Consider the following 16974-nt stretch of genomic DNA (forward strand, 5'->3'; position numbering starts at 1 on the left):
GACAAAGACGTTTTCCCTACACACTCATTGGAACGGGTAATTACTGTAGCAACTACAGACTAATTTGAAGTGTTAGCTGTTAATTAAAACACTACAGAGGTGTAGGGTTGTCTTTTGGTGTAACCAAAGCTCCTATTCAAACTTCATTAATCACTTTACAGTTATTGTGTTGAGGAAGGTCAGGACAATTGAGATGCCGGATCAGCCTGGAGTAAACAAATTCCTTTCCTCCCAGGTAGCATGCCATTTGCAAAGCCACTGGACACGCTGTACCCATGGGCATGGTATCTCCTTTGTGATCCAATTCTCAGCGATAATTAAATGTTAAATTGGTACTGTCAGTGCTCTGTAAACCAAACCAGGTATCTGCCCTCTGCTGGAAATTTAACCCAAACTTCCACGGATGAATTAGCGTGCATCATAATTAAATAATCAAGTCTTCCCTTTTAATTCACTTGGAAACAGGAGATCTCTCTTATGGAAAAAAGATCAGCTTTCTTGACAAGCTAATTAAGTTGCCAAACTGTCCGGCACAGGACATATTAAGCTAACAGACGTTAAGCATGCTATCTCAACCTGTTCATTTTCTTATCATTTCTGCTGATCTTAAGTCCATAATGTTTTGCCACTGTTGATTCATCCATAGTTACAGCAGAGTTCATTTACTCCTTTGGATTCGTTGATTATGCATTCAGCTATCAGTCTGTCAGTTTCGTCTGATGATTTTGCTTTTTGCGTGTTGTACTGATATTAAATAACACTGATTTTTTTTTTTTTAATATGCCTTTTAAAACTCTGTTCCAAAAAGCTAATGCCACTCGGTTACATAAATGTTTATCCGTGAGTTATTAAATTAAGGTGAAGTTTTTAGAAACTGCCAAACTATTAACAGAAATTATATAAGCACTCAGGGTCATAAATAAGATTAAACAACAGTCTCGCCCTGTACTATGTATCATTTTGCATGCAAAAAAAACTATTAAAGCTTTTCTTCAGTAATAATTGCTAGAGGTATATAGTGGTAAAATATTATAATTCTTTAAACTTAGTGCCCACATATATGACATTACTGTGCATAGTGTTATAAATCAGTATGAGACAATAAAACTAGTGAAGAGGAAAACCTTTAATGGTTTTGCTTTTATGCAAAATTACATTGGATTTTTAGTAGACTTTTTGTTTCACCTACCTTTTTATTTTCTTAAGAGTTCTTGGTTAGGAATACACAAGTCATTGTTAAATAGCCAATTATAAATGTTTGTCTTCGGAAAGACAGAACTGGAAATTTATTTTGGGCACATGTGAGCATTAACAATAATGCTTTCTAACTTGTATGCACACACACATACCAATCCTAAATACAAATGCAGAAAGTTCATTTTGCTAGTATTTTCTGTGGGTCCTTAGGTTATGACAAAGAATGAGTCATTACCTGTTTTACTTCACTTTGATTGATATAGCTGTGTATCTCACTGTCTTACCACTGAAAATACCCATAGGACTGCCAAACTTGTGTGATAAATGTTGTTTTACGTGCAGATTCTGAATAATGGATATATCATAATTTTATTTCATTGAAAGAAAATGTGAAAGTGGATTAGTTCATACTTACAAGTTTGCCGTTATGCTGTATGAAAGTCTTCAGTGTGTAGTTTTTATATAAAACATGCAGATGTAAAAACCTGCTTAATGGTTTCATTGTAACTATAGTCTTTTGATCAATTGTTTTCATCTGTCTTTCTTTAGAAATGCTATATAAAATTGGTTTAACGTAAAACATATTAGGTCCAAGTCATTTTTCTGTGAAATTAGTGTATACATGTTGCACATATGTATAGAGGTAATTTTATGGGTTCTCAAGTTATTTAATTTTTTCCCTCATGCAGGGCATATCATGTCCCAAGTGGAAAAATACTAGCAGTAAAGGTAAGATATTACAGTAATTTCCTTTCTCTCTTTCTTTCTCTCCATTCTTTCCTGACCTTGGTTTCCTTCCCCTCCCTCTGATTCTTAGATCTCAATTTGTTTATTGCATTAAAGTCTACATTGTTTATGCAGGAAAACCCCAGCCCATAAATTCAGTAATTCCAAAGCACAGCGTTCCCAGAATCCAGGTTTTGTCCACCAGGAATCACTTGGCACTGTGTGTAGGTACCACCACGTCTTCCCGTGGGGTTACGTGGATGTGTCCCAGTGCAGTTGTGGTTTGTGTCTCTCTGGCGACTGGCAGAGGTGCTGCTTCACCGTCCTGAGCCCTGGCGTTGCAGGAGCGGGGATGGAAAGGTCGCGGGATGTCAGCCTGTACCTTTCTCTGCTAATGCCAAACTGTCCCCAAGGGCATATTCTTCAGTGGTCTCTGCAACCTTGTTTTTAAATAAAGAGAATTTCCCTCTTTTCTTTGGGATAATATTCTGTTTTCCTAACAGATTTTGTGGTTTTATCAGCTTTATTTATTTTAATGCCCCCCCCCCAATTGTTTTTTATCCAACTGATTTGGCTTTTTTGTTTGTTTGCTTTGTTAGCATTCTTTGCTAACAGCAGTGAAGCTGTATACTATAGTGCTATGTGGTCAAATAAATACCAGTCTTGTCTGAAAGTTCAGTTAAGGCTGTGGTAAACAGTATGCCAACTCTCATATGTAATTTGTTAAATTAAATTTGTAAATTAAATTATTAATACAGTTCATCTATAAAAAAATTGAAATACGTCCTTTTTTAATATATCAAACTTTTTTTTAATTTGGCAATTTTGTTGAAACTCAGAGCAGTAGAGACTTTTGGAAGATAAATTAATTGTTGCATTCATACAATTCCAATTAATAGTTTGGGATCTTAAAGGTGTATTTTAAAAACACAATTTATGGAGTAATTAGTTTTAAAACTGTAAAATAGGCGTTTGGGCTCTTTTTTTTTTTTTGCTGTCTTTACATAATCATGAAATACTGGTGTAACTGAGTTAAACTGAAAAAATGTGGGGGTGGGAGAGGAGGGCAAGAGGATTGATGGGAGCTGGTTGCTGCAAGCAGAATTGGTGTTAAATGGAATTTAAAGATGTAAGATTATACTAAAACTTCAAATGAAGCATTTATATTTACCAGGCAATATTTACATATATGGGTAACTTTCAGATTTGGGCTCAGATTGTCTTGGTGTTCCAATCAGATAAAATTTACTAAAAGGAGATTCTGCCCATGTTTTGGCTTTCCTGAGGATCACATAAATAAATTCCTTCACCCCACTAGGAGAAAAGCAAATGCTTACTACTAGATTTGAAATTATTCTCTTCATGTGGAAAATATGGAAATTAAAATAAGATCCAGGTAACTTCTAATTTTATGGAATACAAATATCACTTGAAAAAAATTTGGAAAAAGTCACTTTGAAAAAGTCCTTTCAAGTGGTATCTGTCATTCTGAAACCTGTCATGAGCAGTAAGACAGGAATTCTCTGAGTTGTGATAGGCACAAAAGTACAGAAAATTTAATATTCAAAAATATTTTTTATTACAATTGTCAATGCGGGACTAAAAAAACTCTTCCCCTAAGTGCTGGGGTTGCATGAGGATGCTGCTTTTCCCTGGTACTTACTGTATTGCTTCCTCAATTTTCAAGCTCTACAGAGAGCATCGTCTGTGCCAGCCCTGCTTGGCATTGGCATTGCTGCTCGCCACCCTGCCCCGTGCTGCCGGGGGGCTGTGGGTGCCCTCAGAAGCTGCCTGGAGAGGAGGTGGAGCACGAGAAAATTCACACAGGCAGGAAGGGAAATGAGTTCACCCTTTGCAAGGTTAATTGAAATCCACCTCCCTGTGGCAAAAAGCCTTTTCCCCCAGCAATTTCACCTTCTTGTTTCCCTCAGAGTCCAAGGGTTTGGGTAGTCCTCCTGGATAATTAGCATCCTGAAGATTGGGGAAACTGGGTTCTCTTGTAGATACTGCTCATGGTGGTCCTGTCACTCTCAATTATATATATATTTTTTTACTGTGATTTCAGAAGAGATACTACATCAACATGTGTGTGTTATCATAGTTTGAAATAACATGCTCACAAGCTGGAGGTCAGGAAACCTGCTATAATAGTGATCGTGCTGGCTTGCTCTATTAAGAAAATTACTTACCACATCTATGGCTCAGCATAGCCAGCAATAAAAAGAGGATGGTAATGCCAGTGTCTTGACATGATCATCACACGGATCAAGTGTTGACAGAGGATTACCACACTAATAGGAACATCACTGGATGGATCTGTGAAAGCAGAGTTCTGCATTTCGGGGGCTTTTTTTGACAATAATATACAGATTTGATAGGACAAGATAACATGCTGAAAACCTGTTGATTAAAATGCTGTCAGCTGGTAGATAATATTGCAAATATATTGAACAGGAAAACAACCCAATGCTAATTCCTGTGTTATAGACCAACGCTGTGTCATTACATATTTTATGTAAACTTCACAGCTAGATAACGTGCAGAGGATTTAATATGTTATTCAAGGGTAACTTTTTTCTAATTAGAGGGAAAAATCCAAATGAAAAATTTGAGTGTATACTGGCTGATTGCTATTCTTCAACTGCTTTTAGTTTCTCCTGCTCTTAAGCTAGCATTTAAATGGACCATTTGATTAATCATTTGTATACTGACTATAATACTCCCAAATTTCCTTTGAGTTGTACATACTGTAAAAGACAATTATGTCGCCACAGATTAAATAAGTGAATTAAAACAGAATAGCAGCTTAATTTGACCTGTGATTTTGCTCTCGTTCCCTTTAGTGGAACGTATGCCACTCCAGCAAATAGATGAAGTCATCCATGACAGCTTGTGATGAATTGCCGTATTTATACTGTATATTTTAATAGCCTCACACTAATTTAAATTGAGCACAGAGTAAATTATAATTCAGTCACTTGACTGCTTGTATTTAACCTGACAACTCATCCTTATTTGTCCTGGAGGTGTAGTGGAGAGCAGAGGAAATATGCTCAGGTATTCCTCTTTTAAAAATTAACCCTTCTCACTTGAAACATTAGGTATGTTCACGTACGTTATAAGCATGCTAAGTGATTTCAAGATTCCTGTATTTGAGGCAGGAACTTGGTAAGGAAGATGTGCAGGAGTGCTTGGAGCCCCTCACTGAATCCCAGAGGACCACCATCTCATTTAAATTTTAAAAAATGCTCCCCTTGTCTAGTACCCTTCTCCAGCTCTACCTGCGAGGCACCATTTCAACTAGTTTTGAAGACAGGGCAGGCACTGGAGCTTGGTTGCCAGCCCCTCTTCCCCAGCCAGCCCAGGTTACTCTTGGCCCCATCTCTAGACCGGTCCTGTCCATCCACATCCCTGGGGCTCGGTTACCCCTTGGCAGGCATGGGTGGCTGGGGACCGCTGGTCATCAGCAATCTGCCAAGCTCGTCTGTTCCATGAACTTTTGTTGCAGCTTCTGATGCAAACTTGTTAAGAAACTCTGCTTCTGCTTGTGTCAAACAGCGCGTGTTATTTTATGCCAGATGAATTGGGTTTTGCTTCTCTGCTCTCAATAATTCTGGTAAAATAACAGTGATTTTTTTGCTACGAAGTTCTTTCCAAAGGTGCTGCTTTGGAGAAGGTTATTGTCTAATGTTACATCTCATTCGCTTACCTGTGTTACTGTAGTGGAAGTTGCAGCCAAATCCTTATTCACAGCTTCTTCCTTTGTAGCAATGGGTTTGAGGAGGTTTTTTGGTTTGAATTTTTTTTTTTTTTTTTTTTTTTGGCTTTAACACTGTCCCAGCCCATGCTTAACACTGTCAGCTCACATATTCTTAAAAGTTGTTTCACCCATACAAACTTCATTTTCCAAATAGGCTTGGAAATTTGATACAAAAGGAGTATGACCATGCAGATTAAGGCGGTGCTATATAGATTTTTTTTTTCCTCTTTCTGTCCCACATTTCAGTGCTTTAACTAACATAAGGTTCCTCAACCTTGACATCAGATGGGTGTCTCTCCTGTGTTGGAAGTCACACAAGCCACACATGTTTAAATGGAAGAAAATACTTCTGTACAATAGTTATGCAGAGAAAGTGAGACAGTGGTCTCTCCTAATTTATTTTGTGGTGATATATGCTTGCCATAGCGTTGCAGTACATTTCTGTGCGTGCCCTACCCTAAAGTATCCTGAACACTTGTAAATAGGGTAGCTCTGCTTTTCCAGGTTATCGTCACTATTAGAATGCAAGGTCTGTATGTAATTATAGTTAATGCAAATCAGCCAGAGACCTTTCTTCATGCCAGGTCTTGGTTGATTGGATGTCAGTGATGTATTTGACACTGATCATGCTAACTAGTCATTGTTCAGGTCGGTGAAGCCTTCACAGTAAACAAGGCAGGGAAATTTCTGACTACGAGTAGAATGTAGTGAGATAAAATTTTAATTTTATACTGTTGACAAGTTTCAATTCTGTTAATATTCAGTGGGTAAAACTGATGGTATTCCAGCAGATTATTTTAAGTTTTTCACGCTGGAAAAATGTAAGTGAATATTGTTGGCAAATGATTATTGATCTAGACAAGTGTGTTAAACGTTTCTTGGCAGCCCTGTATTACACTTACAATTTAGTTTAGTGACAGCTTTTATAAATAACCCTAAAGCAAATTCTTGATAGAAACAGGTTATCGTTTTTTCTTTTAGACAGATTTTGATACTGTAAAATGCGTGTGTTTGGAAATGGTCTCTCTGTATTTTGTTTTGTCAGCGGTATATGCAGCCTATAATATCTATTTTGCTAATTCTGCAAATTGACTAGATTTTGTTTCCCTTTAGCTCAAAGTATTAAACTGAAATATTGTGTGGTAGGAGACTGAGCCTGGCTAAATGCATTTGGAGTCCATTTTGGTTTACATAGTAGTACTTAATAATTGAGTGCGCAAGTCTTCAAATAATCATGGCAAAGAATTTTTTGTTAAAGTTGACTTCCAATGCTGGTTCTGTTGAAACCAGCATCCTTATTAAGAGGATCTGTCTTGAAAATCCTGAAAACTTATAACTCCAGTGCACCCCAGCTTCACTGCAGCACTTGGTACTTTAGTCCTGGTTAGCAGCCTGGCTCAAAACGATGAAAAACGAGGGCGTGGGGGAAGGAAGCAGCAGATAAGCATGACAGTGAGTGGCTGGTTTGAGCTGCTGAGCGCTCAAAGTCAGGTTGTTTGTAGTTGTTTTGAGGAATGCTTTGGTGATGCTTACCTAAGCATCTGTACCATCTGCTACCATCTGCATTTTTTCTGTATATTTAACGGTTTGCCATGTTTCGTACAATGTTAGGAATTGATATAAAAAAGGGGGTAAATAGAAACTGAAACTGTAAGGGTGGTCATAAGAGATACTCCTTTAGGGCACCACTGAGACATTCAAAGATCCTTTCAATACTACGGTACTTATTTAGCCCTCAGAGCTACCATCGGCACATTCAGCAAGGCCTGCTGGGGTCACAGCCTTCCAGGCTTTTTCACCAGACATCTTTGCAGCGAGAAGAATCGGTGCTGGACAGGTGAGGAGGAGGCTGTACCGAGCAGGAGCTGGGAGGTGATCGCACTTTGGGTGAATAAGCAGCAACTCTTGAGTTTACCAACCTGCAGATCTACCACACCTGCTCCTACGTTACATGTGGGGCTTGCGCTCAAGTTCTAACTCGTCTCAAATGATTAAACCACAAACCCTATAACATTTCATGGATAAAATTGGCTGTATAACTTAGTTTACTTGTAACACATGACTTGTTAAAAGCAAATAAGTCTGTCCTTCCATTTTCATTTCCTTCCTTTGCTCGTTGGTCTATTAAAATATTCTTTCTACCTATTCCTCTCTTTCCTTTTCTCATGTAAGGATAATTAATACATGTATCTTCAGGTTTTTTTATTTTGAATCATCCAGTTACTTTTTAAGTCAACTCTGATCATATGTCTGTTTTTTGTAATTTAGGTCATACCCTTAGATATAACACTGGAACTCCAGAAGCAGATAATGTCAGAGTTAGAAATTCTTTATAAGGTATATAGATTTTTCTCATTTTCATTATTCTTGCTCATGATCTTCTTGCAGCGAATTTTAAAACAGGCTTCTCTTTTTCCTTTCTTTTTTCCAGTGTGATTCGTCATATATCATAGGATTTTATGGTGCATTTTTTGTAGAAAACAGGATTTCATTGTGTACAGAGTTCATGGATGGTGAGTTGTGTATCTAGTGTGCTTTTGATTGCTAAGTATGTAAATGAGAAAATCGTATAAAGATGTGCTTTTCTGAATGTAGCAAAATGCAGTAGTATGACTTGAAAATGTGAAGTATTAATAACTTTGCAGGTAGTTTTTTAAAAAAACAGGTTAGTATTGGGATTGTGCTATATTCTCCATGGTATGCTGTATTTTCCTGAGTGTATCTTCGCTTACTTTTATTGAAAATGTAAATAGAACAGAAATAAATGCTAGCTTAATTTGTGGTTTGAAATTTGAGTCTTCCATACAATCTGTCCTCGCTGACAAAACAGCTGTTCCTCACTTTTACTGTTTTGATAGCCAAAACAGATTTTCTTTTAAAGAAATCTATTAACCCAATGTCCTATGTGTTTTCAGTGGAAATCGTCTCTTAATTGCAAGACAAGGACTTATTTTCTAACACAGCTGTTTAGCAGAGCTGTGTTGAGTTTCTTTTTGAGTGTACTCTTGTTTCTCCCTATGTGAATCTTCATACCAACAATATCCCCTTCCCCACAATCTGATGCTACTGTCATTATGGAGATGTATTAGTACTTTGCTTTGAAATCTTGTGCTGTGTGGCATTCTTGGAGAAAAGGCAGGAAAAGTATACTGATTACAGCAATTTATAATCATTGCTGCCCTCTGTGTATCAATTCTGAGAGCGTGTCTCATGACAGATGCAGTCCCCTTGTGTCTTGTGTGCAAGAACCCTCTTCACAGCGTTCAACTTTTAACATCATGTTGTTGTTACAAGCAACAGTCTATTACTCTCTCCAGGATTTTCTTATGAGCCAGCATTTTATGCCCTATCCAGGTTTTTCACAAAGGTTCAGTTAAACTGGATATAAAGAAGTAAGGATCTTGCAAATAATTTACTGTGGAGGAAAGGCTTTCTGGCAGGAGAAATTTCCAAAGCCAAATGTGTACCATTAAGCATCACTGAGTAGCTTCTTTCTTTCTGATAGGGACCACGAATAAAGCCCTTTAGGGTTTTATGGTGTATTTTATTTTCTCCCTGTTAAAATGTTCTGTTATTACTGTTATTTCTCTCTTCTTACACTTACTGCCTCTGTCCCAGTGATCACTGTGCCCCATTTCCAAGTATGAGTATTCTCTCAGATTTTCCGTATTTGATGGAAAAGTATTGCATTTTTTCAACCAAGCCCACAAATTAAATTCTTTGCTGTTCTCATGCTGTGTGACTATTAGCCATTTCTCTGTTCTGTCCTTGCAGTTGCACTCGGACTTGCAAGCCTGTGTTAAGCAGTAGTCACATGCAGTAAGGAAGCATCTGCTCATGCCAAAACATGCATCTGCCTTGGAGTATGTATGCTCCTACTAAATCAGAGATTTTTAAAAATGATGGACATAGATGCTTGCAGTTCTGAATTCTTGTTTGAAAATACTTAAGCCTTTAGGGTATGCATCCCTCATGATGTTGCACAACGATGGTGTTTACTGACCATGCACAAATTACTTGGAATTATACTGGAGATGACCTCTGGTCTGCCTCATGTTGTGCACTCCTTCTGGCAGAAAGCAACAGCAATCATTTAAAGGAAGAACAAAATGCAAATAAAGGGACCTTGCCATTTTTTTTCCCCCAAACCTTTAATTGTGATGTGTAAAGATGCAGGCAAAGATAAGAAAAAATACTTTCTTATCCTGCAGATGAACAGCTTTAACCTTGACAAATTTTTAGCCCTTTTGACTGTCTTAGGCCAGTTTGTAATATTTCCTGAATCCATATCCCATGACTCTGTTTGCCCAGTTGTATCCTGTACCCTATTACAAAACATGGGTATTTCCTTTATGAATTACCTAGATACAGGTGGAGCTGCGTCTTTTGGGATACTCATGACTTAGGAGTACATATAGGGAAAAGGTGCACATATAGTACCATATTGGTTCTTTCCTGGTACCTGCAAGCAGGAAAAAGCCAAGTAACTCCAAGTCTGCAAATATCAAAACACTGAGGTTGAACTGACCTGGATCACCTCCCCACCTGCCAGTTGATCTTAAAGAGCAACAGAGATGTGAAATGATGCTTTCTGATCTTTGTCCTTTTATATTTATAGTAAAGATGATGTTCTTGCAAATAAAGGTGGTGAAATGTACTATTGCCTTTTACTTATGTTGTTGCCTCTTTTCCTTGAAACTGCTGAACACCAGCTAAATTCCCCTTAAAAGCAGTGAGAGGTGCAGGTTATCAGACTGTACCTAGATGTCTATACATAGATTTGGGTGCTAACATTATATATTTGGATTTAGAAATGTTGTCCGCTACAGAACTTCTTCTCCATAGAATAATGGCAGATTTTCCTGATTGTTTGCAAAAAGATACTTTCCTTCATTTTTCAAACAGCACTACCTTTAGTGCCATCTGTAATAGCAAGACTTAGCAGTTAGGTGTATAAAAATAGGTCTCCTTTTGTCCAAAATTCAAGGATATGTTATAAGCATTAACAGGAACCGCCTGCCATATGATTGCTTTCTGTTTGGCTTTTGTAATGAGCAGTAGGTATCTGTGATGCTACATCCTTTTGTTTCTATTAGATAGTACTTGCATTTACTTTTAAAACTGAGGTTCATTATAATCCACAAGCAATGTGGACGATAGAAGTTGAAAGATTAAACTTGATGAACGAATAGTAGTTTCAATGATCTGGAACTAGAGCAACATTAGTGAAGACAAACACATACTGTATCCATTCTATTTTTCTATGATTTCTGACAGTAGAGACGATGAGGAAAATGAGGGGAGGAAAAACAAGAACCACCACCACAACACCCTAATCACTAGAATAAGAAGTATAGTATAAATAAGAACTATTGTGTAATTAACGCTGAAGACTGGAGTAAGGACCTTGTGACTTCTTTGGATTGCAGCATTTCAGAATGAATGGCTTTTACTTTTAAAAACTGAACCATAAGCAAAGTACAAGGTGTAGTTTTCTTAACTGCTGAGTATTGTCCTAACTCTTTTCCCAGTGGTGTCATCAGTAAAATCCATATGTTACAGTGAGAGCAGAGTTAGGTCAGTGCTGAGCACTTCTGAGAACCTCAAGCCTTGAATAAGACAACATGCTCTTGCAAGCTAAGTGTAATATGCTCTGCCTGTGATCTGCTTGTCTTTTTTTTTTTTTTTTTTCCCATTCTACTTCAATGTTTTTAATTCTCAATTTTAAATTTACTTTCTTGCCCAAGAATTTGTATTTCACCCCAGGGACATTTTGAACACTGCGTAGATCATAAATCTCCTGTGTGGAAGATAAGGGAAACAATCCTTCCCAGTCCCTTGGGAATGTCTATAGGACCATTAGAGGGACTTGGGCTTCTTGCTTTCCCCATGAATGTGTGATGCTGGCTGGACAGGGTTGTGCCAGATAGGTAGCGAGTTGTGTCCCATATTGGAGTTCACTGGCAAAACTTAGCTGCTTGCCCAGGACCTCCTTATTTTTCATTTTCAGACATGAATGTGGACACAGACTGCAACGCTGAACCAAACTTTCACTGGTTTGATCATCAGGAGGAAACAGCTTTAAGCACGTATCTAAGCATTGTATCAGATACCATGTAATGTTAGCACTAGGTTTTGGGGACAAGGGTTAGGATACTTTGGACTTTGAAGTCCAGTGTTGCTTTTTGGGATGACTTTGTGATTCCCAAGAAGTTATGCTAAGCCTGGTGGTTTTGAGTTCTCCAATTTCAATATTTTGTCCTGTGACTGGCAAGTTTTCTAAAAGGAGTTTTAGTGTTAATGCTGCAAGCAAAAATAAGTAATGTGGGTAAAAAGAGACCTGAGTCCTATTTCATGTGTTTATTCAGAGTTTGGCAGATTTTTAAGGTCAGTTATTTCTGACACAGTTATTGTTATATCATTGATGGTGTTTTTATTAATAACCAAGGCCTAGAAAACCCTTGTGACTTCAAATCTAGGGCAGTATTTCATTTTGTATTACCTAAGCACGTTTTGTTTGTTCCTGCAGGGGGTTCTTTGGATGTTTATAGAAAAATTCCAGAACATGTACTTGGAAGAATAGCAGTAGCTGTAAGTACTTTTTTCTTTTTGTCTTTCAGTTTTTGATTGTGCATGTAACACATCTGATTTGAGTGTGCACATGGCCCTTTGGGATACTGAGCCATCTCCAGGATCTGTGTCCTCATTGTGTCTGTGTAAAAAGGAGGATCCTTCCTATCTTGTGCTCTTCCTAACCATCCTGTGTGCACAAGGACACCGCGGTTAAGGAAGTCTTTCTTTTGAATGACCAACACATGAGTTGCCAGGGGCTCAAGAAATGTAAAAGGATGTGATAAATTGAATAGGATAAGAAAAAAAAAATCATGAATTTGCTGCAGAACTGTGTGGTCACGTTTCTTTGTTATCAGCCTGCATAGGATGGAGCAGTCCTCTTCATTGCCTTTATTTAGCCTTTAAGTCCTTCTGTGCTATATGGTTCCTTTAAAAAGTGATTCAGAAGCCCTGTCTTAGCCCTCACGGTGATCCCTTGTTTGTTGCTTCTGCTGATTCTTGTGTGTAATTTCCATTCTAACTGTCCTTATTCTGTACAAAGTAACTCAATTAGATTTGCTTCCCAGGTTGTAAATTAAGTCAGTTCCTGTTATCAAAATGCAATGGCAGAACACATTTGCTGTCTTCCCCTGTGGCAGATGTACTCCTTAAGGCAGATGAGGAGGAGGCTGAAGTTTTTATTTGGCACAAGCCAGGCCTGACAAAGGCTGCCTGGGGACACGCTGCTCTCTCACCCCTGTGCTGGGACCCTTCGCACGTGAGCAGTCATGGTTGAAGAGCTAATAGTCATTCTAGGGATGATGAGCAGGGAGATGGTCTGTGATCTAGGAAGAGCTACCAGTCCCCAGTGTCTACTCAGTTTGGTAGCAGGGTGTTGACAGTGGGATCCTTAGAGCACCTGGTAGCCCATCATTGTGTCTCAGCAGCATTTAGTGTCTGTTGCTAGAAATTCACTAGCCATGGTTGAAAACTCAAATTACAGGAGAAAAAAAAAAAAATTCCATATTTTGCCACAGTTGAACACAGGGTAAATGACCAATGTCTTAGTGGATCTCACAAGGGAGAGAGATACTGCTAAACAATTGCTAAATATAAGGAATACTTTGATAACTTAAGCAGTTTAAAGCATAACAAAGTTATTCTATCGTGTGCCATTTAATTAAGTGCTGGGTTTTCACATTCATTATACATCAAGCTGACAATTTAAATCCTTTAATCCAACACAGGCAGCTATTTAGTCTCTGTTCATTGTAATTCACAGCTCTACTTTCTCTTAATTTGCGTGGCCTGCCCAGGGTGATGAACATCCTTCTCTGATGCTGTTTCCTCTAAGTAGCTTCAAATCTGCTCATTATATAGCCTAGCAGTTTCTTATGGAATTTGAATGCTTTTCACCTTTAGTTCAGAATAAAAACGTTTCATCTCTTCTTCCCTATAGAGCAATGAATGATAAGTTGCTCACAGTGTCCTCATATTCCTGACGCTAAGTAGCATGTGTATAGTGTAATAATACTGGGATGGGCCTTCAAGTGTTTCTTCAGCTGCTTGTTCCTTCTCTTTTTCCTTATGTTACTTGATGTTGTGTACTTAATACATCCACACTAACTTACCTTATCATTTCCTTACTTTTGTTTTTCCTGTCCCCCCATCCTCCCCAGCCTGCCTGGCTTGGTATTCTGCAGATGTTTGCTTCCAATTTTTCACTTATCCATAATGGTGGTGCTTCAGCCCCATCTTTTATGTCTTGATATATATATTTTTTTTGTTCACCTGCAGGGTCATGTCTTTACAAATCTGTTAGTTAGCGAGCATGACTCCCTGACATGGACGGTGAGCTGATACTTGGCTTTTTCTAGTTATTTTATTTGCTGCTTTAGCAACCTGTACTGTGCCCACTGCAGTGCAGGGGGTCAGTAAAGAGGTGAACAAAGGAGCGAGTGCCTTCAGAGAAGGAACTCGCCCCTTTCTCCTGCTTCTCCATAACAGAAGGTGTGCACTGAGGCTGAACCAGCACTGGCAGCTTCCTCTGCTCTGGTGCTGATTTTTTGCTCAGTTGGCATAGTAGACTTGTTGGAAGGAGGCAGTGAAAGCCTTTGTTTTCTCTAGAATTTATCAGTAGCAGGAGGAATGGCTCCTTTAAGTCTTCACAAATGGCTACCCTGCATCTTGGTGTCTGACATTTCAGTAGAGCCCAGCAGCCCGTTGTGTGGGTTGGGGCACCTTTTTGCCAAGTGCTGTACATAGACACCATAATCCCCACCCCGAACAGCTTGGGAAGATTACCCAAAGCCTGGAGGATTTCTGTTTGTGTGCTGATGAGAAGGAGAATGTCAAACAAAAGCTGGAGCTCGCATGGATGGATTCTGGGGACAAAATCTGGAGCTTCCATAGTCTCTCTTTTTCCAGTCTGTGTGTTTTCTTTCTACCTTCCTTGCACCATGTACACAGTCATTTGTCTTTTATTCTCTGGAGACACGTACAATGCATTCGTTTATTGAAGCTGCTTAATAATATGTGTGACCTGCACATCTGTTAATTAGAATACCCTTTTGTTATATTTGTAGAATTTTTAAAGTGAAACCATTTCCAGAGGAAAATGATGCAGGCACATATAGACATTTAGCAGCATACTAGCATTCCTTTTGCTCCGACTTGATGATTTTCTTGCTTCCTTTCTTGTTATACAAATTTAATTGTCGTGAAAAGTGGTGGACTGACAGCTCTTAAAAACGATTGTCCTACTCACAGCAACGAGCACAAAAGGCGCAGGAAATTCCAGCTGATCTGGAACAAGATCTGTGTCTGCTCCACACGACATGGCAAAGGGAGCACATTGCCCCTGCGCTCCACTTGCTCAATTAAACACTGAGTTGTACTCAAGGTCATTTCCTTGCACTCTTTGACCTCCGCAGGCTGGGGCTGAACTACCTGAGAGACATCCCTTTCTTGACAACCCTGACTTTCTGTAGCCAAAAGGATAGGACAATGTTGCTACTCATTTCCTTGAAATACTGGTATCAATACTTACCAGGTACCTGCAATGCACTGCTTAATGGGAATGAACAGTACTTGCTTTCTCGTATGCTTGCCTACCCCAACCAGACTTTCTCATGATTTGGCAGGAACCAGAGGAGAGTTTTGTCTGCTGAGACAATCAAACGTTTTCTGATGACAGCAACGGTCACTGTGTGTTTTCTGATGTGAACCCCTACCTGCTGAGAAGTAGACTGGATATCCCAAAGCCATGTAGCATATATGTAGTCTGTACACCATAGCGTTCCTTTGCATTCTTGTTATCCATTTCCCATTGAAGAAGCAATCACCATTAATTGTGATGGACAATCAGCTTTCAAGCTGAAATAGCAGGAATGTATTGCCGAGTGCTCTCTTGGTTATTTTTTTGAGGAGTAAAGGGTGGAGGGGGGTTTGAGGCTGAAAGGTGGAATGCTGAAAATAAAGCAAGGCAGTGAAAATAAATCCTTAAAGGAGAAAAGCATTTTCCAGGGCTTGGGGAGAAGGACTGTTTTTTCAGGGGCAGGATAAAGTGGTAAGAGAGGTAGAGTCTGCTGAGACTTGGGTCCCCAAGAAACTGGAGGGATCTCTGACTTCATCATAAAATTCTTCCTGGTTGCATATATGAGACAGTGTCAATGAGAAGGGGAAATCTCTTTTCTTCTTTGTGTTCTTTATTTATGCGAAGGGCTAGTATGTTTTTTTGAAAGGAAAAGTGTATCTTGGAAACCCCAAAGTGATGTTGTGGTCGCTCCTTAGTACATGATGTGTACTTATTTGGGTCTGCTGATGTAAAATCTGTTCTACCTTTGCTTGCCACTTCACACATTTATTTTCACTTCAATTTCTGAAGCAGTGACATTGTGCACTGTATTTTGAGTGCTAATGTTGATTGAAGTTCTCCCTGAAAGGATGTGCACTTGAACTGTCAAGAGAGTGAGTGATTGACAGCAAGTAGAAGTACTTTTTGTGTCAAGGCTTTGTCAAGTCATTGTTGCAAAACCTACTTTACTGAATACCAGTAATTCCTGCTAGATGTTCAATCAAAAGATACTCTCTTCCAGCACCATTTTAGAATAATATTTAATACTTAAAGAGTTCTTCCCTAATAGGCAAATGTAAGTTAAGTGAATAACGGTACTTTACACCAGGTTAGTCCATCTGGGGGGCTCCTGTGTGCATATTTGCAGCCCAGAATAAAGGGAGAAACTCTTTTCATTCCTTTGTATACTGATGCTGAGAGAATCTGAATGTGAGAGTTTGTTTAATACTGTGTCTCTTATAACTGCTTATTCAGCACACGTTCCATAATAAAGATGTTTAATAAGTTACAGCTGTTGATTTTTTTCCATAGGAAATGTTTCCTTTTTTCTATGAATACATGCTTTAAAATAAATAAAATAATTTTATAATGGTTTTAAAGATTTTAAGTAGTCTAAATATATGTTTAATAATCAAAGAAGCTTACTATGCTTAAAATCACCTTCACTATTGGGGGAAGCCCAAAATGTTGCATCCCCTTTATTTATTTTTGCAGCAATACTTTTTTTTTCTTTCTTCTTCTTATGTCAAAATGCCGTGTAAGTAGAATTCCTCTGTTTTGCTTTTTGAAAGGCTAATGTGAACAAGGCCACACCTCTGGGCATGCAGAATTTGACTGAGGCCTTTTGTTACAGGTAATTACCATCTGAGGCCATGAGATAGTT

At 38.6% G+C, this 16974-nt stretch overlaps 1 protein-coding gene across 5 annotated transcripts in view; it reads left to right on the top strand.

Annotated features, from left to right (window-relative positions):
• MAP2K5 (mitogen-activated protein kinase kinase 5) overlaps positions 1 to 16974 on the top strand; it is a 140282-nt gene that overhangs the window by 44214 nt on the left and 79094 nt on the right. For 3 of the 5 annotated variants that reach the window (XM_069798652.1, XM_069798651.1, XM_069798654.1), the window contains 4 exons: positions 1887 to 1926; positions 7952 to 8020; positions 8115 to 8196; positions 12213 to 12274. In XM_069798652.1, coding sequence (XP_069654753.1) covers positions 1887 to 1926; positions 7952 to 8020; positions 8115 to 8196; positions 12213 to 12274 — 253 coding nt within the window. The remainder of the gene's footprint in view (positions 1 to 1886; positions 1927 to 7951; positions 8021 to 8114; positions 8197 to 12212; positions 12275 to 16974) is intronic. The other 2 variants (XM_069798653.1, XM_069798655.1) reach the window with 2 other exon arrangements.

The sequence above is a fragment of the Haliaeetus albicilla genome, chromosome 12, assembly GCF_947461875.1.
Source record: "Haliaeetus albicilla chromosome 12, bHalAlb1.1, whole genome shotgun sequence".
Lineage (NCBI taxonomy): Eukaryota > Metazoa > Chordata > Aves > Accipitriformes > Accipitridae > Haliaeetus > Haliaeetus albicilla.